This window comes from Dendronephthya gigantea, unplaced genomic scaffold (assembly GCF_004324835.1).
Source record: "Dendronephthya gigantea isolate DGI-Jeju-01 unplaced genomic scaffold, DenGig_1.0 000067F, whole genome shotgun sequence".
In the NCBI taxonomy this organism is placed as follows: Eukaryota; Metazoa; Cnidaria; class Anthozoa; order Malacalcyonacea; family Nephtheidae; genus Dendronephthya; species Dendronephthya gigantea.
The window spans coordinates 850,475-872,626 of record NW_021163077.1 but is presented as its reverse complement, the minus strand read 5'-3'; the positions used below and the strand labels follow the sequence as shown (position 1 = coordinate 872,626).

Below are 22,152 nucleotides of genomic sequence, written 5' to 3'. Positions count from 1 at the left end.
GTATTAACTCGTGATTATCTCGTGCTCACGAGGAATATTTAAACAAGCAAAATTTTGTTTTGACATTTGTCTGGTCTCAGGTGTCAGACGTTGCACTACAGTTTAGTAACAGAAATTTTCAACGAATAAAAGCACCATGAAGTTTTTGGCATTTGCGTGTCTAATTGCTGTGGGTAAGAGTGGATTTTCTATATTATTTTAACTCGAAATTGCTGAGTAAGTTTAACAGTCAGTAAAAGCTTCAATTGTTTGAAAGCTATTATTGCGTATGTTGCTGTCCGCAAAATAAACTCGAGAAGCGTCTAAACATATCTTGTGTAGCATCGATATATTATTTGATAAAAACTTTTCCTAGTTGATTCCCGGCATACAAGTATGTAAACTAAGGTTTGCAGCTTGAGTTTGGGTATTTGCATCCCGTATGGTAGAATTTTTTGTTACTTTTCTTCGAACAAAAGGAACAAATAATTGCAACACATCTGTTATTAATATTTTTTTAAGACACGAACCGAGCCGTAACGTTTCATGAAGTACGTAAATCATACCGTGAACGGCAGCCCATGCAGCAATTATACACCCAAGTATTACCTTTTAAAACTTAGTTTTGTTTACTTGTCTCGTTTCGCATCATTAAGTTTTCAATTGAAAGTGAAAAAAGTTCTTCGTGTTTGCGAACGGTCGAGGAAGTGAATTTGAAACCCGACAATATTGAGCAATATGACAACTTTCAGTTTGAATTGTGCAATTTAGCCTTTCATTCCCCAAAGTAATCATTTATCATTTAAAGGTTGGGAAATTCAAACAATATTTTATCATGTGACTTAAGCGCTATAATATTATTTCTTATGCCGACGCTCTGTGATATATATATCTAGCTCCAACTGCTCTATGTCTGTATGCTACCTACGCAATGATGGGACAACTGAAACAAAGCTTCGACAACCTGAATGAAACCTTTTCTAGAAATTACCCGCATGACCTACAATTCTGTGTACTTTCCAAGGGCTGTCTGTAGGTTCTTAATTTGGAGGGATATTCATATATTCATGTTTGCACACAAAGCGGTTGTTTTTAGAGAAATCAGTCAGGCGCATAGCATGATTGTGCTAAAATGAGTGTGTTCAATTCTAACTCTCCTGGAGAAGGTCCTTGAGTCGAAATTTGAACTGTTTTTGTCTATTTTAGGCAATAGGCAGTTATTATACCATATTATAGATGCCTAATAACCAAATAACAATGTATTTAAAGGGCAAAATCCAAACTCCAGTTAAAAATGTCAATTTGACAAAGACCTGCACTGCATGGTTCCATCCCAATGTCCATCTGTGCTGATAAAATATGTGGCAATTGATTAGCTGGTCGAAATTGCTATACTGTTTTTTCTCATGCATTGGGCAAACTGTGTCTGTTCGTATTGTATTAACCAAAACAATTTTTCTAGCCTATGCTTATCCTAGCAGACTTGGTGAGGAAAAATGTACCTATGGACCTTCGTACTGGTGTGATAACTACAAACAGGCTGTTGAGTGCAAGGCTGTTGAACACTGTAGAAATTATGTGTGGAAACCTAAGGGGGTGTGTATTTATGTGTTAGGAATTTACAAATATTTTCTAGAGCAGTGCAACTTGTTTATTGTACTGTACTGCATCAATAAATGGATAGCTCAGCGGGGGCTGTATAACTATAACAAAATTGTATTCTGTGCAGTTTAGGATAAACTGGGCTTCTATGTAATTAATAGTGTAGATAGCTATTTGTAGGTGGAGAAAGGGCATCAGTATGTACAAATGAAGGGATATGTTTCTGCAAGCCTAACTATATTGTTGCTGTTTTAGGCTGACCAATGTGACCAGTGCAAAGCTGCTATTACAAAATTAAATACTTTTGTGGCAACAAATTCATCAAAGGTTCTTGAAATCATGAACAATGTCTGTGCTGGACTTGGCAGTAGTGCTCCTGAGGTATAAATCATCTCTTAGATGAGACTATATACATACCATTTACGTGGACATATCGCAATTTACAAAAAATGGCCTATCATATGAGTTAATTTCCAAAGTACAGTAATATCAAAGTTAATTGTCTAAGCCAAGGAAATAAAAGTTAAACTTTCTGTTTATCTGGACAAGTCTCTGTACGATTTACAACATTAATATATCACATCATTTGGATTTTGTTCATAAATAATTAGTGAGATAATATATTCAGGCTGAAGCAAAAATGAAAGAAAACAGGAAATAGTTTTTCATGTTTGAATTTTTAGTGCAAACTTGCTGTTCAAATGTATGGAGAACAGATCATTGCTGCGCTTAAAGAAATAACAGTGAGTTCTTAGAATTTTAATTCATTATTATATACCAAACAACAATCACCAGAAAGCCATTAGCTGTTACCTATGTGGTTTTACACATCCTGTCATCCTATGCATTGGATTATCTACATAGTAGTTAATACTAGTTATAGATGACTAGTTATAGTTAATACTCCCGTCACAAATTCTGGACTGTTGCATTCATCCAGTCACAGGGTTAAAAGTTTTCAAATAGATCAAATTTCAGCACATTCAGGTAATGTTTAATATACACATATTTATTGTCCAGCATTGGCATCCATGGAAGGTTGATTGAGGGGGACCATATATTCTGTTATGCCTGGCTAATTTCTTTTGAAAACAATTTCCCATTTAATAGAAATCAGCCTGGCATAATATGTCCCCTTCGATTGATGCCCATGTTGTCCAGTAATTGAAAGGGGAAAAGATAAAAACGCTAAAGATCAGGGCAGTTGGGCAAATTGTTAACCGCTCTCCCAAAAAATAGAATCGGTACCCCAATGTCTGATGTCTGACATGAGGAAATCTTAAATCATCTAGTAATCTAAAAGCTGATCGCGTTGCAATCTTCGTCACGTCGTGACGCTTGATTTTGAATGTTTTAACATGTCAGAGGTTCAAAAGCATCTTAATTTCGAGTTCAATTCCACTCGAAATTATGACCCTTTTTAACCTCTGGATTTACCTGCATCGAGTGAAGTGCCAAAAATCATAATTAAAATATATCATCCCATCAATTTGAAAAAACCTGGAAAGGACTGCAAAAACGTAATCTGGCTTTAGGTTGGCTCAGTTTGAAATTCGGGAGTAATTCTCTAGTATAGTTGGAAAACAAATGAAAGTTCGTTTTTTTGAAATGACTATTTAAAAAGCTGCCCTAACCTGTCTCTAAGTACACTATCACCAACATCACTCAGTACTATGATTGTCTTTACCATGACCACCTCTTCATCCACAGTTAGCTGTGGTACATATTAAACCATACAATCATCATCACCTACTGTAGCACGACTGCTATCGCCATCATCACTAAAATAATACTCATTTGCCACTGTGATCATTATCTTCATCGTGATTGAGGCCATCACGGTCCATCATGGACCATACCATGATTATAACAAGCATGTACTAAATATTTGCTTTTTACTTTATTTAATCTTCAGTCTGATGGTGAAAAACTGTGTAAAGAGCTCGAACTATGTACTTCCGTCGGTAATGTGAAAATCATAAAAGAAATTCTTGTCAGAAAACTGAAATCTCATCCGTACATTGTTAGGCTGAAATCTGCGAAGGTGAGAAAGCGGTGACGAGAAACTGACACGCATTTTGTTTGCTACTGAACACACTCGTTGCAAACTAAGCTTACATACCTCACAAAGTCAGCACACGTACCTGATTTTTACCACGAATAGACATACAAGAAATGAAAAGAATTTTGTCTCACGACCATTTGGCCAATTGCTGACGTATTCGGCAGCCTTAAACAGTAAAACCAGGCCCGGAGTTACGGGGGGGTTTGGGGGGGTGTCACACCCCCCCAGAAAAACGTTTATTCTGAGGTTCAGTCGGTAAAATTGCTATTTTAGTCGGCAGACAAAAATATTTTTGACACTATAGACCGATCCAATATAAACTTGACAAAGTTTCATCCAGAGTGTAGTCGGTACAAGTCCGTCGATCAGTCGGTTAAGATGACCTTACACCCCCCCTGTAAAATATCCTGAGGACGGCCCTGAGTAAAACGTCCTGCCGGGGGGTATGAAGCCGAAGGTGTCCCCAATAAAATTACTTAAACTACGGTTTCAAAGAAATAACAGTGTCTTTTTTAATATAGGCTGATTATTGCAATGACTGCAAGCTTGTATTTGGTGAAATAAAGACCGTCTTAGAAGACGACGATTTGCAGAAAGAAATCGTTGCTGCAGTAGAAGATCTCTGTGAGGAGTTTGGAAGCTTTGCCACTCAAGTATGAGATTCATCATGCATTTGCAGCGAATACTGACGGCAATATGAAACTGGATACACTGAAACACTTCTAGGCTATCTAAGCTTGACACACTATGAACCTATACAGGCTATACTACACTACACTAATACAGTATTTGTATTGCGATTTTTCTTTGTTAGTGCAAGTCCTACGTCGATACATACCTGCCTTTGATTTTGGATGAACTCGCCAGCTTAGATGTGAGTATCCATGGGCGTGGGCATGGGTTTATGGTTTTGTTATTTTACTAAGTCATGTACTCGTACTCAAACCCAAAATTTTGCACTGCTGAGAGATACCTTATGACTATAACTAAATTATTTCCATCTCTAGGATCCAACTGAAATTTGTGATGAGCTCGGTCTTTGTAATTCAACGGTGAAAGCTGTCACGAGTGTCTTGAAACATTCGCCACCACAGGCACAGGTGAACGTGTAAAATTACTAAGTAAATTAGTTTGTAGGCACACCACGTAAGTATATTTAATGCTTTAAAGCTTTCTGTCCGTTAATCCGGACCGTTAACCCGGACCGTTAACCCGGACCTTCATCAGTGCAATAAACAATTGAACGATGATCAAAATTGAAAATTGCACTGATGAAGGCCTGGGTTAACGGACCGAAAGCTTTGCAGCATTAAATATTTACGTGGTGTACATATACAAGCTAATTTACTTATATGATGTCACCAAGAATATTGTTTAATCACTACTGTCATATATCATCGCGACTCTGTCATTCCTGAACTCCTTATCGTTCCGGGTATTAGAAGTGCTCGCATTCTGCATGTGAATGCAAACCGCCAAACTAATATTTTGTTGCTGTTTTAGGCTGACAATTGTGACGAGTGTAAAGCTGCTGTAGCAAAACTACACGCTTTAATCGAAGCAAATTCATCGAAACTTATCGAAATCATGAACAATTTATGTGCTGAACTTCCTCAATCTGCTGCTGCCAAGGTAGGAATAGACCTTTCTCATTTCGTGATGCCGAGTTGAAACTGATTTGAAAAGGTGTACATATACATTGTCATATTGCACCATCTTCTATTTTTATACAAAATAAAGATTATTTTTAATCTTCGGTAGAAATGTCGAAAACTGTTTTTGTCTATTCTCTGCAGTTGTTATAACACATAAGCATTTGATGCGAATTCTTGCACTTGGGTTTTGCGACCGACTGCAAATATCACCAGTCCGCACCGGTTAAATAATAAAAATGATAACAAAAAAACAATGGAACTGGTTTGCGGAAATCTGGTAAATTTGCTCAATATTTTAAGATCTGCGAGGAAGGTTCGCTATGAATTATAAAAGAACTACAATTTTTATATGTTTTCAATTTAAAATAAATTTGACCAAGAAATCTAATTTTGGAATTTTTTTGCTGTTCACAAATCAGCTGGCAGCATTCACGATTCAACTCTCCGATGAGGCAATGTGCCGAATTTTTGTAGTTGAACTGTCTTGTCAAAAAATATAGCTAGTATTTAATATAAATTTTACTTAAATTCGTAGTGCAAAATGGTTGTAAAAGAGTATGGAACACAGATCGTTGCTTTCCTTGGAGAAGCTACGGTACGTAAGTTATATTTCTATATATCAGCATCGCCAATATCAGCGCTATATACAACCATAACTAGACCATCATCATATCATCTAGACCGCAGCATTGGGGCCAAGGGTGGTTTCGTAGGTTCGGGACCCCATAATTCACGTCTTAAGACATAAAAAAGTCAATAAAATTCGCCTGCTGTAATTTGAAAGATAAAAACAAAGCCGTGTTACACGATGCAATTTTTCTTGCAAGTTGTAATGCAATTCTACTTTTAGGAGATGTAAATTTACCAACTAGGAAACTTTGTGTTATTACACTATTGGTTTATTCATTACCGGCATCATACTCATGCTTCTTCCCTTTTTTCAATCTACAGGCTGATGGTGAGAAAGTATGTAAAGAACTTGAATTATGCTCGTCCACTGACAACGTGAAAATCATCAAAGAAATTCTTCTCAGTAAACTCAAACGGCACCCATACATCCGTGCTCTGAAGTCTGTGAAGGTAATTGATGTATATAATACGTTCGCTGGCAGGGGGGGGGGGTGGGTTGCCCATCAATTGGTATATCCCATCCGTGAAGTAAAAAAATTCTTGGTATTAGATATTATATGCATTAAGAGTAAAATATGAAGTGACAATCTTTTGCCACTTAATCAGATTGGTAGTATAAATAATAATTATTGATTTTTGAAGAAATAAACAGTATTTTTTTGTTTTATCACCATTTATATACAAAGGCTGATTATTGTGAAGACTGCAAACTAGTGTTCGGTGAAATAAAGGACCTTTTGCAAAACCAGGATATGCAGAAAGAAATCATCCAAGCAGCAGAAGCTCTGTGTGATGAGTTTGGAAGCTTCGCAGCTCAAGTACGTAGTGTTTCATAAATCATAATTATTAATTTTGACTCTATGATTTTTCATCAAGAGCGTCGTACGGTCGTCCCTAGGTCATTTCCCTGTCGTACATGCCCTACGAAACTTGCTTGGGACGAGGATATTTTTCAATTGCAAGCACAGTATACCAATTAACTATTGTTATTTTTCTACGTTTAGTGCAAGACATACGTTGATACATATCTACCCTTGGTTTTGGAAGAACTCGCCAGCTTAGATGTGAGTATCCAATTAGCCGGTGGTTGCATTTTTCCAAACGGGAAGCTGTAGCTATACTGTAATGATCTGCTGATGAAATGAGCGCGGAGTTTTATTTTCGTTCTGATGACGGACGACTGTGTATCTATAGATGTGCCTGAAACTATAAAATAGCTGAACCCTAGTTCGATCAAGGTACCCCATGTAACGTCAATTATTTCCATCTCTAGGATCCAACTGAAATTTGTGATGAGCTCGGTCTTTGTAATACAACAATGAAAACTCTCACGAGTGCCGTACAACATTCGGTGGCACAGGTAAAGAAGTTTTGATTCCCATTATGCCCGCGACCTTGTGTTTCGTAAACCTCCTGAAGCTTCGATATTGAATGTGAATTACAGTAACTGCCAACAAAACTAATTTTATATTGTCGCTGTTGTAGCCGGAGGACCAATGTGATGAATGCAAGGCCGCTGTAGCAAAACTAAATGCTTACGTCAAAGCAAATCCATCGAAGGTGATCGAAATCTTGACCAATTTGTGTGGAGGAATTCCTGTTGTCGCTGAGCAGGTATAAATCCGCAATTTTTGCGTTGTACACTGTGCATGCATGTAAGAGCTAAATTCATCATGAAAATTGCCGATATGCTGCTAGACGAGTTGTGCTTTTGCATTGCATGGCATTGCACTACTATAAACATTCTTGCAGGAGATTAAGTTGTTTTTTTCGTTTATATGAATAAAAAAATTTTCGTTTTTTATGAATAAAAAAATAGACTTTTGCATGAGCCAATTAACTTATTTGATTATTCTGTCTACTGGCTGAACAATTTATGCGCATAGTCAGCATCGTTCATTTTTTCTCGCTTGCAATTTCATTCTGTACGCTGTAAAAAACTCAAATTTCTAAATAGAAGTTTTTTTGCGAAAGTCTATATGAAGTGTTCCCTTGAATTTCCCGAATGACTAAGATTTTGAAACGCGTATTTTTGTTGGAGAGTGAGAAAATTTTTTTTTAAATAACTTGAGCGACTTCAAACGGCGCTCTTGGCTACCGACTAATGACTCATCAGCTATAGCTACCGCAATCGATGAAAATTCTAAATTATTCAGATATTGCAGTTTAAATGCCTTTTCATAATATCCAGTACTATTATAATAAAGTTTTTACCGAATTGAATTTATATAGTGCAAATCAGCTGTGCAAAAGAATAAAAAAGAGGTCATCGCTTTTCTCAGCAATGTTACGGTACGTTTTTAAAATCATAATTGTATCTCTGTATAGTTTCACCGATATATCAGGATCACCGCTAAACATGCAGCAAATCACTGCTGTACTACCACCTGTGGACGCCAAAGGAACCGCGAACCATTTTTTTATTTAAAGTTAACTTCTTTTTCATACAATCGACGCCTGAACCAGGGGCGGCGCGCAACATTTTTTTTTTTTGGGGGGGGAGGCTGAAATTAAAGTCATCGTGTTGCCTGACCGCGACAAAAATGGCTTCAAAAATTGTTAACAATGCAAACCAAAATCACGCAAATCGTCCATATATAGTCTCTACTCCCGGCGCATGCACAGACTGCGGCATCACAAAGTTAATACATTCCTAATGAAGTTCTTTTCGATAGCCTACTAACTTTTCTGCCTGAACTTTTGCAAGTAGTGAGAATTTAGTTTAAATTGCTAACACTGGATGTAAGAGTGAAGCAAAGTCTCATTTCTGACAAAATCTGACTTAGGCCACCGTTATTCAATTTTCTATTCTAAGTTTTTTACTTGAATGTATTAAAAATCTTTATATATATTAGGGGGGCTAGGCCCTCTCACACTTATTTCTTGGGCTATATCCTAGCATCCACCCCCGATATCTCCGCCTCTGGCCTGAACACAGGTCTGGGAGTCAGACTTTGCTTCAAATATGTAACATAGGCGTGTTTGTGATAAGGTTAGCAGAAGATCTAAGTAATAATAGCCTTTCTTTTTTTTAATCTATATAGGCTGACGGTGAAAGACTGTGTAAGGATCTTGAATTATGTTCATCCACTGACAACGTGAAAATCATAAAGGAAATTCTTCTCACAAAACTGAAAGGTCACCCGTACATCCGTGCCCTGAAATCTGTAAAGGTAAGGGTGGGTGATTGCCAGCGATCAGTTTAATACCCGGAGGAGAGGATTTTTATCCATTGATCAGTACATTCCAACACTGCAAGAAACGTTTTTTCGGTATTGAATGTAGTGTGTATCAAGGGTAAAATATAATATTACCCTTGTGAACGATGATTATTGCTGCTTCTATATAATTAGTTAGTGATTGGCATAACAGTGGATACTAGATTTTCCTGCAAAAAACACTATTTTTTAATTTATTTTGTTATATAGGCTGATTACTGTGAAGAGTGCAAACTAGTGTTTGGTGAAATTAAGGACCTGTTACAAGACAAGGATATGCAGAAAGAAATCATCAGTGCAGTCGAAGCTCTGTGTGATGAGTTTGGAAGCTTCGCAGCGCAGGTACATAACTTTATCAAAAACCTCATACCACGTTATTTCTTCGTCGCTCTTGTACTATCGCTCTACATATATAGACTGTATACTTTTTAAATCATTTATTGTTATTTTGTTACGTTTAGTGCAAGACGTACGTTGATACATATCTACCCTTGGTTTTGGAAGAACTCGCCAGCTTAGATGTGAGTACATGAAAATGATTTTAAGTTATGATAATTTATTTTGTGGGGTGGTCAGCGCATGTGGTTCACTGGACTCTGTGAACTGGAACGATGACTCGGCCGCCATCTTTCAAGCCAATTTGAACCGTAGTGAAGGACCATTGAGCACGGTTTCAGTGTCAACTTTATCAGAGATTCAGTTCATCTATAGGAGCATTTTGCTGTTTTTGTACACATCGTTATAAATATATACATAAATATAGGAACTGAGGTTGTGCCTCGCAGAGGCAGTTGAGACATTTTTAGTTTAGTCACTTAAAGAGTTTCAGTTCATTTGAGTGCGAGTACATTCTGTACACATCGCTATATAATAGACACTGTGGTTGTACCTCACAGAAGCAGTTGATACCCCTCGCGCTTAGTTCTTTCTCCGCGAAGTACTTCAAAGAGCCTGAGAACGAAGCTGGCGCGTTCTCTGACAAGTTCGTAACACTGAATTACATTAGCTATAATTATATAAAGTTAGTTATCTCTAATCTTAACTAAAGAAATACAATGTAAAGTACCAAAACTCGACGAAACCTTGTCCTTGCTTTCTGAAAACAACCATGGTCCCCCAAGATCACTGACGTTATACCCTATATGTGTACTTTAAATACAACCTTCACCTCTAAGACTGATATATCAAATATCACATGAAATCTTGTACTTCTAGGATCCCACTACGATTTGTGATGAGCTTGGTCTTTGCAATGCAACGCATAAAGCTGTCGGTATCATGAGTGCCTTAGAACACCTGCAACCGCTGGCAGAGAGCGTTTTAGTACCCATTATGCCTGGCCCTGTGATTCTAACACCACCAAAGAATGTTGAGTCCGATGAAGTAGGTGAACTAAAACCTTAATAATACTAATAATAATATATTTTAAGGTTGTAGGTTCCAGGTTAAAACAATGAACTAGGCTCGAATTTTTTATTATGTTTAGATATAGCTCATAACATAAATTTGAAGCTTGAAACCCAAATAAAGTAGATTTTAAGACGTATTAAGTTTTTTCACTTGAGAAATGGATTTACAACTAGTCCCAGCCCTTTCCCGCCATTTCAGAACACCCGGAAACGTTTGCTTTTGGGATTATGGTAGTTGTTATAGGCTTAGGTGTTAACGAAGATAAATGCTTAGTGTTTTTGATTGTGGTTGGTTGTTGCCGGATAATTTCACGTTATAACGATCTTTAAAACTTGCGGTAATCTTGTTTACCTCCCTCAACTTCTCAAATCCATTCCCCTAGTCACGGTCATGGTTATAGTGAGCGCCCCCGGCTGTAATTGGGCAGAATATAGCGCTCAGAAGTCAGAATATAACTTTCAATGAAATTTACATTAAAAAATTGATTAAAAAATTGTTGACAAAAAATTGATTAAAAAATGGTTAACATAAACAATCTTTATCTTTCACTTGCCGATGTCTTTTTTTAAAACATCTCTGCAAATATATATCTATATAATCTACAAATAGATAAATGAGAGTGATAATACCGATGGTGAAGATGTATAGCACCAACCACTTTATGTTTTTTCTTCGGAGCGAATGTTCCCACGTACTTCTATTCACAATTTTGCAACAGTTACCACCCAATAGCTTAAAAAACGGTTTGTTTACGATGTGCATTCTGAATATCGATGTGCTTTCAAATGAAACAAACGATGTTCTTTCTGAATATCTAATATGAACATATGTAACAATAATATGAACTAGAGCTTATGCTCAGAAAGATTTGAATTTTCTTTTCAATTTCAAACGGACAATTTCTAAATCAGAGGCAATACGCAGAACGAACTTGACTTTCACTTTAATAAATCAAAGTCCCTCTCACTGACTTTCTATTGCGTTATCATATTTTCTTATGCTCAGGACAAGTGTGAAGAGTGTGAGGCCACAATGAAATTGGTGAATTACTATGCTACCAATAATAGCACTCAACTCGTGGCAGTCATGAGAGAAATGTGTGCTACACTTGGCTCTAAAGCAAAGATGGTAATTGTTTGGTTGTATCGACAACATTCGTTCCTTTCAAAAGTTGAATCATCTCGCAAAATTTCTGTACAATTTTGTGTTTTTGTGTTTTCAGTGCAATGATACTGTGACTTATTTTGGGTCTACGTTGATCAAAACTATTAAGGACGTTACGGTAGGTCGAACTGTATTTAATCACCATCATTCATACCACCACTATCATTATTAGTATCATATATAATATGCGGTACCACACTTTTATCGTCAGACCACCATCATCTGTGCCACAAGAAGCCCAATATTATCTGTATCACTATCATTGGACCGGAAACAAATCATCCACCAACAATAACTAACAATGCCATCATCATTTGCACTATCACTGTCAGACCCTTATCATCCCTACCATCTTATAGTCAGACCCTTATCATCTCTACCATCATCATCACTAGTTTACCATTACTAGTAACTCGATACTTCCCTCGTTAGACCTGCAAGCATGCACCTTCTGTGTTTTCATCATTGGTCCATGATCCATGCCACTCGCATCAGTACCACCATCATCACCATCTTACCACCACTACCCTTATATACCTACCATCCTACCTTTTTCTTACTACCTTTTCTCTTCAGGCTCACCCAAAAAAACTGTGTACAGAACTTGGAATGTGCTCTTCAAATAGCAAGGAAGAATTCATCAAGAACGTTTTCGTCGCGAACCTCAAAACACATCCCTCTATCCAGAATCGTTTAACGTCGAAGGTCAGTCACCCATTTATTCAAGTTTCTGAAATAGTTGGTCCTGTTAGACTGGGCCTTCACGTTTATATAAGCAGATGAGTTGAAAAAGCCAAGGAATAAAGTAACCGTTGATGGAAGGCTATTCTTTACAATAAGCGTGTGAAAAAACCAAAACACCGTCACTGCTTCCGTATTGCTGTAATATCTAGTGAAAAATAATACAACAGAGAATTGTTGCTATTGGGTGACGAACATTTTGGAGGCCAACAGTCTGTCCAGTAATGGTAAATGAAAGGTTTTTATTTAGGATAATTTCTGTGACGAATGTAAACTGGTCTTTGCCGAGGTCAAAGATATCTTAGAAGACAAAAGTATGCAGGTAAAGGACTTGGGACAGAGAAAAACAACTAAATGAGAGAGAGTGAAATAAAGCATAATCGAAAAGAAGAGGTGTAATTAAGAGAGAATGGGGAAGAAGGTCGCTTGATAGAAGACAGAGAACATGAAACTCATGCACCGATATTCCGATAGCTGATATTCAAAGGCTGATATACGGTCGATACCGATTTGATATTCTATACAATTTAAAGAATTTAACTATGACATAATGAAGCCATTTACTGAAATAAGTTTAAAAACAATATGCGCATTGCTTTCACACTTGTATTTGATTTCAGTACACGCAAATTAGGTACATGGCATTACGATGTACAGATTTCGGTAATATTAGCCAAACAGCTAGCCATGACGATATTCCATGTCAGTGCCGATATTCCTATAGGGATACACCGATACGATATCGGTATCACTTTAGATAAGCTATGATTGTTCAGACTATTTACAAGCCAGAGATTTTTGAATCGCTCGTTTATATCTGGGAAAAGAAGCTAGAAAGTTACAGTATACCACTAAACAGGCCTTAGGATGTATAATGTTGACATTTGTTTCTATGTCAGGCTCATTTACATTTGCGATTTTTGCTGCGATTTTGTGTGCGATTTTCCTCTTTTGATAGATGTGAACGAGTAATTAGTTGCAAATGCTATGATGTATAAGAGCTCTTATTTGAACTTCAGTAACTAATTCACTCGTTGACATCTATCAAAAGAGGAAGATCGGCCATGAAATCGCAGCAAAAATTGCAAGTGTAAACGGGCCGTTAGGTGTAATTACATTAATGCAATGTATGAGGATGTTTACGAGTGTTTACATACTTTTGTTTAGGAAGGACTTACTACTCTTCTCGAGTCTCTTTGCGCCGACCTTGGATCTTTTGCTGATCAAGTAAGCCTTTTGGTAAATTGTCAGGCGGGGGTGAGTCTCCTGCCACATTGTTACTTACTTTTATATGTTTCTAATTCTGTCTCAACAGTGCAAGACCTACGTGGAGGCTTACCTGCCTTTGATATTGGAGGCACTCGCCAGCATGGATGTAAGTTGATATCGATCTGTTTATAAAATGCTCTCATCGCTGAGACTATACCATGATTATATCCTACGCCTATGTCGAGGCAGTTCATTCAGTGTTTTAACACTACAGTTGAGTGATTCAGCGAAGTGACACCTTGGAACGAACGATTGCTCAATGCAAAATGTCTACTTTTAGCCGTGCACGAATTTATCATAAACAGGACGTCAGGAGCAGAAGGATAGAATAATAATTTCAAGTACCTATACAATGTTTGCGGATTTTGAGTATATCAAAAGTATTTTAAAAGGGTATTTTAAAAACTTTGCAATCTCTCCTGATGGATGTTACCGGACATGACCTCAAATCGTGCAACTTAAACAAAAGAAAACTGATTTTCAATTCCCGATTTGACTTCATGTCCGGTAACTTTAAAGACTAATTCATCAAGGCAAAAGTTTTCAATTACAAAATGTTTTGCAAAGTTTTTTAAAATACCTTAAACTTTTGATTTATTCAAAATCCGCAACCATGGTAATAGGCACTTTCAGCTGAGTTTCCAGACTTTATCGCCATTTTCTGTGATTGCTGATAGCCGCCGAATCGTTGCTGAACCGAGGATTTGTCCTTACGTATATGTGCGACACACATAAAGAGAACTAATCAACTAATCCTAAGTATGTTTGTTGTCCTAGGATCCTTCCAAAGTTTGTACCGAACTTGGTCTCTGTAACGCGACAAGCAAAGCTGTTGATCGTTTTGAAATGGCTCTTCTTCGCCCGGCACTGAAGAAGGTCGAGGCTCCTACAGGCTCAGCCGAATGTATTATCTGTGAATTTGTTATGAAAGAGTTGGACAGTATATTGGGGGACAAAGCTACGAGGGTAGGTGATAATATATAGGGGTGATCGTGGCGTGATTGGGTTATTGTGGGTAATTTGGGGATGACACATTGATGGGTGATGTCGCGACAATGTTGGGTAGAGGACGGATTGTGGTGGGGTATGGTGTAAGGAGGTGATCCTGACATTACGATGATAATAACTATATTTCGTAGCAGTGGTCAGTCATGTGAGGTTGTGACGAGGGCCTGGTGTGTGAAATTTTGGATGATTGTTTTATTGTGGTGACCATTGGGGGTGTTGTGGCCTGTGGGTAATTATTTCTATCGCATTTTTTATCACAGGAGGAAATTGAAGCAGCGCTAGATAAAGTGTGCTCATTGCTACCGTCGACGATAAGATCTGAGGTAAGTATATGAAACATTTTCGCCTATAATATATCATTTTTAAATTCCGTCGTTCCTTGTTCCTTCATCCAGAAGGAAATGAAGGCAGCTTAAATATGCATTCATATTGTACAATCCTGTTATATTAACCATGTCTCAATCTTTGCTTAGTGTGATACCTTCGTCAACAAATATGCCGACGAGATCATCACACTTCTTTTGGAGGAAATTACACCGGATCAAATCTGCACTAAACTTGGCTTGTGTTCTTCTAATGGAAAACCTTCCAAATGTAAGAAACCTTTGTCAGCTGGCCCAAATCTCGAACACCGTTACAAAAAATTGAAAGGGAAAAAAGATCGTTTTTTCTACAGTCATTCGCTCAGGACAGATTATCCTCCAAAAAAATGACTTTATGACTGTCTTTTAGACTGATTAACTCTATACCTAGAATGCATGAAACAACGTTAAACCTTTTTTCGAAAGAAATCAATATACATCTCACTCACATCTCGGGAAAATTATAGAACCTAGAAACCCCGTAACCACGTTCCATCGCTCCATTAGTTGTCATTTCATTTTTGACTATCGCAGATTTTGTAGGATGAAGTCCTTATCATGAACCATCTGATTTTTATTTCATCTTTTTATAGTTACCTTCAGCAAGCCTAATGACGAGACATGTGATCTTTGCAAAATGGCCGTGCAGTATTTGGAGAGCATCCTCGAATCAAACGCAACTGAGGTATAACTGCATAGCAAAAAACAATTTTATTTGATATAACAAGAAAGAGGCGTTATTTGATTTCCTAGAGATTGATTCTTTTTATACACCACTGGGAGTTGATCACTATTTTTTTATTGATCAATTCTTGCTGTTATGCAACAAGATAGGTATCATTATAGAAAGCTAAATTACTGCTCTTTCATATTTTAATACGTTAGGATTACATTTAAAATATCCTGCATAAGAGTTTGTTGATTTCCGTTTTTTTCTGAGACACTCTGAATCGAAGATCATTGATTTGTTCATTTATAGGAAGAGATTAAGAAGGCGCTTGAGGATATTTGCAATATGCTTCCTGCTTCCTTGAAGACAGAGGTGTGTGTTTTCTTTTTACTCTATACCTTTCTCCTGTACTTCATGAAACTCCATTTTCTCCTTCTTCCAACACTTTATCAATATCAACCGCCCTCCTTCTTTCAAAGTTTAATCTATATTTACTTCATGTTTTCGTGGGGCTTCTTCTCTGTAACAGGACTGCCAAAAAACATGCTTCGCCATTGGCATTATTGGTTCCGCTGGTTTTTTTCTATCATGATTCTATTCGAAGTTTGTTTAATTTTAGTGTTTGAACCTGGTTGACAATTACACATCCGACCTTGTTTGGTTACTTACCGAGTTTCCGCCATACGCGGTGTGCAAGGTGTGTAGCATTAACCTAAAACATTCTTCCTTATTCTTGATTTAGTGTAATGCCATTGTGGCAGAGTATGGTGATCTCATCATTAAGATAATCCTCGGTGAAATTACCCCGGATGAAGTCTGCGAGGTTGGTTTCTATAATTTCTTTTATGCTCGTCAGACTGTTGACCAGAGGCCGTTCAAACTTAAGGTTAATTAAGGCAAGTCCTGTTTTTGTGTTTATGGATGAATGGCTGTCATATTCGAGACATGTACGAGAGATATAATCTGTATTGAATCTGGAAAGATTGCTAAAACAACCTATTCAACCAGATAAACGAACTATTAGGGAATTTTGATTTGTGGATTTGCGTTAATCCAGTGGTTAAACCGTCTTGAAAACGGTTATTCGCCGGTTAAGGTTTTCCCCTAATAAAAGCAACTTTCGACTATTCAGAAATCCAGTATCACTCCTTGTTAGGTGGAAGGGTGTGTGTCCAGTTAGGTTGAAGTTGAATATGGAAGTTTGCATATAAAATGAAAATAAATATGCTGAATACTTCTGGTTCTTTTATAGCTCCTCAAGCTGTGTCAAGCTTCTAAGAAATTGGACCTGAAAGATGGTTGTATCTTGGGTGAATCATATTGGTGCATTAGTGTCGAAAATGCTCGGAAATGCAACGTAAGTTTGCGTGTCTTCGGCCTGCGTTTTTTCCTTGTTTTCGTTAGATATACGTTTCTAGCATGCAAGTCAAGGGATTTTTCAAAAACGGGATTTTTTATACCAAACTACGGCCATTTTATTGAGCGATTCAAAAACCACTTATCTGATGGATGGATGGCTCTGTATCAGCTTCGGTATAAAACCAGCCCTTGACAGTTGACATCACGATCAAGCATACCGTGGGTGATGATCGCCCGCCCCTGCGATAGAGCAATTACAGATATGAATTTAGCTGTTTACCGGGGGGTGCATTATATGATATTGTTGTTCGGATTTCCGTTGCACTGGAACTGTAGATCTTTAAAACTCAAATCAATATCGTTTTAAATTTTCAGGCCTTGAAGCACTGCAACTACATCCACTAAGAAGTTAAACGAAAAATGGACAATGACACTAAATTAACTTTACAATTTCGTATACGTAATTTTTACAATTCATAAAAATATTAGATAATAATAATAATAATATTAATTATAACAATAGTATGCAAACTTATTTTTAGTTCCATGTGATTAAAATTATCCTAATATATGCTCATACAGTAGGGATAAAGTTTAGTTACTGGGTAGGATTTTGGTTTATGGAAGTATATTAAGAATGATAACTGAAAGTGCTTATTGTATATGGGGTGGTTTATTAAAATTTTTTATTACTAAAGCAGCGAACTCATGTCCGTAATTGTTCTGTGGCCAAGTTTTGCCGGTTAAAAAGAGGTTGATTTGTATATCGTGGACATCGCGCATGCGTAGAAGAAATAGGGATTTATTTCTGCAGAAATTACCCTTCGAAAATGCTTACCCCCCCCCCTACAGGCAGAGAGATTTCTTGCCGAAAAAACGACTCATGATCAGTGTTTCAAAGTTGAGGCCTGAGGGTCCACATGATTGTTGCCAGGATTGTAGTTACAAACCTTGATCTAGACGTGAACATATAAACTCCTTGATTTACCCTGCGAATAACAGAATCTATTTATACGCTTATTCCACGGTGTAAATAGATTCTGTTATTTGCAGGCTATCCAGCCTATCCTTGATTGCCAAATGAGCTCAAATGAATGTATTGGCCCAGCATGATCACCATTGCCCATGGTAAATATAACATCCGGTGGTTATTTAATGCATTATGAAAAAGGAACACCGCGTAAAACAGCGTGAGGTGAATTAAACACGATGCACGTGGATATAACGAGTCGTTAACTGAAACTGAAATGAGCCGATGAGATTCCTACGTTCATTTTGCAGGAGGTAATGAAACAAGACGAAGATAAACAGCCTATTAAAAGAAAACTCTGCAAGCTTTTACAGTTTTTTAGGAGTGAGCAAATTGGAGGTCGAAATGTCCTGGGTACGAGGCAGCCTGAAGGTATGTTCATCAATATTAGGGAGGTTAAGATCCACTACCAGTACCGATACAAAAATACAAGATTTATTACTGTTTGGCAGCGCGGAAATTTTTAAGGGTCAAGACTGTGACTTCCATAATAAGTAAATAGACATGGCTGAGTATAGTGGCTCTATTCACATCAAAAACTCTAATTACAATCCTTAAGTCTCATCAAACAAAGCAGAAACATCATACAATTTAAAAAAACTAAATAATATTAGAAAACTACTGCAGAAAATGACAATGATACAGTAAATATAATTTGGTACTTCGCCTACCTATCCACTTCCATTATTTTCAGCCCCAAAACGGTACTCGCGACTTTCAGTGTTACCACATTTTGGACGATTGTTACGTCTGCGCATGCGCCTGACTGAATATTGGTATCGGTACTCGTATCGGAAGTCGATCTTAACCTCTCTATTCACCTTACGCCAAAAAAGGTCAACCCAGTGGAAGGGGGGGGGGACAAGGTTTGTTAAGGAGCTTATTTGTTCTACGCCGGAGGTGGATGAATTATATGGACAGAAGTCAAAGCGGTTTGTGGGCGATGGGCATTTCTTTCTAAGATTATTTATTGTTCCAACGCATGGTGCAATAAAATGTTTCCTCTTCTTAAGTCGTTGTAATAAAACAGCTAAGGAAGTCAGTCTTATTCACATAAATTTAGTTTATTAAACGTAAAGTAATAACACAGTAACATTAAATTAAATTTTAATGGTTAAATTTTAATGAAAAAATAGATAGTTTTGTCTGACTGGTCAAATAAATTATTAAAAATTGTTAAGATGCAAAACAGATTTATTTCAATTGTAGGTTCCATGAAGGAAACTCTTTGTCAAGAGTGTATGTACGCTATCAACTATCTGGGACACATGTTCCCAAAAAACACGACCAAAGTACGAAACTGTCCCGAATGTGAAGCTATATAGACGTACACGCTGCGATTTTGTCACTGCATGATTTCTGGATTCATAGCCCACAGTTTTTTCCGCTCTCTTCAGTTACGTTTATTTATAAATAAAAAACGGCTGACTATATATGCATGACAAGCGCGCTCAGTTTTATTAATTTAATGTGGTTAAAAAAGAGCCAATTTAAGTGCAACGTTTGCTCATTTACTCACAGGAAGAAATTTGGAATGGATTAAAGATATTTTGCTCGCGTCTTCCGCCGTCTGCAGTGAAGGACGTAAGTAGAAATTTACGTGGGTATGAGGTGGGTGGAAATCAAATTAGCTATGCATGAATTGGAAAATCAGCTGTCCCCCCCCCCAAAAGAAAATGGCATGGCAAGAATGAAAATCAAATAAGCCATTAATGATTAATTTACATGTTTTTCTTGTTGTCAAGTGTGATGAGATCCTGAAACAATATGGCGACTTTTTTGTGAAACTTTTGCTCGGTGAAATCGATCCCTCCACATTCTGCAAGGTAGACGAGGCTTAATTTTTTTCGGCCAATCTCGAAAGAATTATGTTTGCATGCATGTTTGTATGTAAATCTTTATTTTTACGACACCATTCTCGTAGACAAAACATCGTTTTCCACGAGGGAGGGGTATAGACCATCAACATTTCATAAATTACAAGAAAGTATAAACCGGCGTATGAATCACTATATACAATTAGCGTTGATTAATTTGCTTGACACTGCTACCCTATGAAATATATTTCAGTCGATAGTGTTATTGAAATTTAATTTCAAATAAATTTTAAAAAAATTGATCCTGCCAGGGGAATTCTGTGCTAGGTCAGAACTGATGGCAATGACAATGTTTGAAATCATACTGATTAGTTTGCGATCATATAGCTGCTTGTCAATTAAAGACTCCTTTAAATCGCGTTGTACGTCTTTAAATAGTTTTGACTATTGGAGTGTATTTGTCACTAAGAGGCTCAAAACTAGAGATCAAATGAACATAACTCACAAGTTATACTGAGTCTCAGGATTCAGAGGTTTAAATAAGCCTGGTTTTCGTATGTCGTCGAGTGGTCTACGTTGCATGCAATTTTATGTAATAAACCCTTTGTCTGTATGAGAGTGATTACTTATTCAATGAATGGTGTATTTTAGGGGACATATGAAAACCAGGCTTCTATAAGGATTGAAATAGGGGGTCCGAACTCCGAACATCCATTTCTGCGCCAGTTGAAAACTCCACTGGCTACAACCGACAGCGACGTGCCTGTATTAAATTGTCACGAGAACTTCCGTCAATTTCTCAATCTTATGTTTTTACAGGAACTGGGGCTTTGCCCGGGAACTTTGGAAAATCTGGAGAAACTCAAGCCGGAAGACGTTCTATTTAAACGAGTATAGTAGCTGCGTCAATCAGTACTAAAATATAGACTTTTACTCAGCTTTTACTCCTCAATTTATAATTTTATATATCACAACGTTTTATTATTTTTTTTGGTAACATGAGTTTTCGGAGATCTTGATTTTTATAAACTGCTATATCGCTGTTCGTTCTTCGCAATCAACATCGTTATGTTTGACCTGAAGCAATACACGGCTTCAAAAACGCTATTGGCTACGATGCTTATCTGTCCACAGATCACGGTTACGGACCAAAGGAAAACTTTTCCGATATACTTGAAATCGCTCCAAATTCTGCCGTTAAGTGTTTGCATCCGTTTTGCACATGAAGACACTCGAAAACCCAACCGAGGTGAGTATTTGCACGTAGTTTGAACGTGATTATATTTGGCTTGACGTTTTGGTTTTTCTCCTAAAATCATGGTCAAATATATATGACATTATTATTATCTTTCTCTGTTTTGTTGTAAAGTATACCAGGGTGAACAATAGTAACATCAATCCAGTAACATCACACAATAACTGACTTGAGAATGCGGTGTTTATCTCGGACCTTTCAGTGGCAGAGAAAGTTTGATAAAGTGCCATTTTTTGCAACAATTTTTTGCAACAATTTTTTGCAGTATTTGGAAAGTAATTTCACTCATTTGTAACAAGTTTCTAATAAAGTAACAAACCTTCTTGGCACCCTCATGATATGAACTGTGTCAAAGATTACTTTCTACTAAGTGAATTAAATTATTGAAGATATTTCGTTTATGTTTGGTCATGGTTGGTCCCTGTAGCGTGACATCTTCACAATCACAGTTTAGAGAGCAGCCCTTGATAAACGCGGGAAGTTTAAAAAGCTTGATTAACAAAAATATTTTTAGAAACTATCAGCTGAAATCCTTCAAATCATTTCATCGCAAATTACTAAATGTCCCCTAATTATTTAAAGACATTGATTGTACACAAGTTCATCGGTTATGATCGAATTTTATTTTCCTTCAAATTTCTGCATATGAACGCTTTTATAACTGGAAATATTCGTGAGTTTTAAAAAAATGTATGAAAATGCTAATGCTTTTATTGTTGTATTGTGTGCTATTCACGTGCAAACTTACCAGTGGCCCTAATCAGTGACAAGCTTTTCCCAGGCGTTTTAACACGTATATATTCAAAATAAAACTAGCGATGGCAAGTTTAAACCATTAACAGTTAGAATTGATTATTTTTCCTGAAAATTTTCAGTTTGAAAGGATAAAATTTTGCTTAAATGTAACAAAAAGTTTCG

The 22,152-nt window shown here is 37.0% G+C and overlaps 2 protein-coding genes across 3 annotated transcripts; both read left to right on the top strand.

The window, feature by feature from the left end:
• Nucleotides 1-52: 52 nt before the first annotated feature.
• On the top strand, nucleotides 53-17,837 carry LOC114531019 (prosaposin-like). 2 transcript variants are annotated; one of them, XM_028552646.1, is made up of 34 exons: nucleotides 53-173; nucleotides 1,442-1,575; nucleotides 1,837-1,962; nucleotides 2,265-2,324; nucleotides 3,497-3,625; nucleotides 4,168-4,299; nucleotides 4,461-4,520; nucleotides 4,654-4,746; nucleotides 5,150-5,278; nucleotides 5,837-5,896; nucleotides 6,253-6,381; nucleotides 6,618-6,749; nucleotides 6,936-6,995; nucleotides 7,205-7,291; nucleotides 7,417-7,545; nucleotides 8,164-8,223; nucleotides 8,976-9,104; nucleotides 9,360-9,491; nucleotides 9,611-9,670; nucleotides 10,365-10,532; nucleotides 11,565-11,687; nucleotides 11,782-11,841; nucleotides 12,300-12,428; nucleotides 12,715-12,786; nucleotides 13,632-13,691; nucleotides 13,780-13,839; nucleotides 14,511-14,699; nucleotides 15,002-15,064; nucleotides 15,215-15,335; nucleotides 15,697-15,788; nucleotides 16,083-16,145; nucleotides 16,516-16,596; nucleotides 17,026-17,130; nucleotides 17,508-17,837. In XM_028552646.1, the coding sequence occupies exons 1-34, from the start codon at nucleotides 137-139 to the stop codon at nucleotides 17,535-17,537; spliced, it is 3,294 nt and encodes a 1,097-aa protein (XP_028408447.1). In that variant the 5' UTR covers nucleotides 53-136; the 3' UTR covers nucleotides 17,538-17,837. The 2 variants fall into 2 exon arrangements, with proteins under 2 accessions (XP_028408447.1, XP_028408448.1); XM_028552647.1 differs by lacking the exons at nucleotides 4,654-4,746; nucleotides 5,150-5,278; nucleotides 5,837-5,896; ... (1 more) ...; nucleotides 6,618-6,749; nucleotides 6,936-6,995 and having other exon boundaries at nucleotides 54-173.
• A 582-nt stretch (nucleotides 17,838-18,419) lies between these two features.
• LOC114530993 (prosaposin-like) lies at nucleotides 18,420-21,262 on the top strand. The gene is made up of 5 exons (XM_028552620.1): nucleotides 18,420-18,534; nucleotides 19,372-19,454; nucleotides 19,684-19,746; nucleotides 19,908-19,988; nucleotides 20,799-21,262. The coding sequence occupies exons 1-5, from the start codon at nucleotides 18,420-18,422 to the stop codon at nucleotides 20,874-20,876; spliced, it is 420 nt and encodes a 139-aa protein (XP_028408421.1). The 3' UTR covers nucleotides 20,877-21,262.
• Nucleotides 21,263-22,152: the final 890 nt, after the last annotated feature.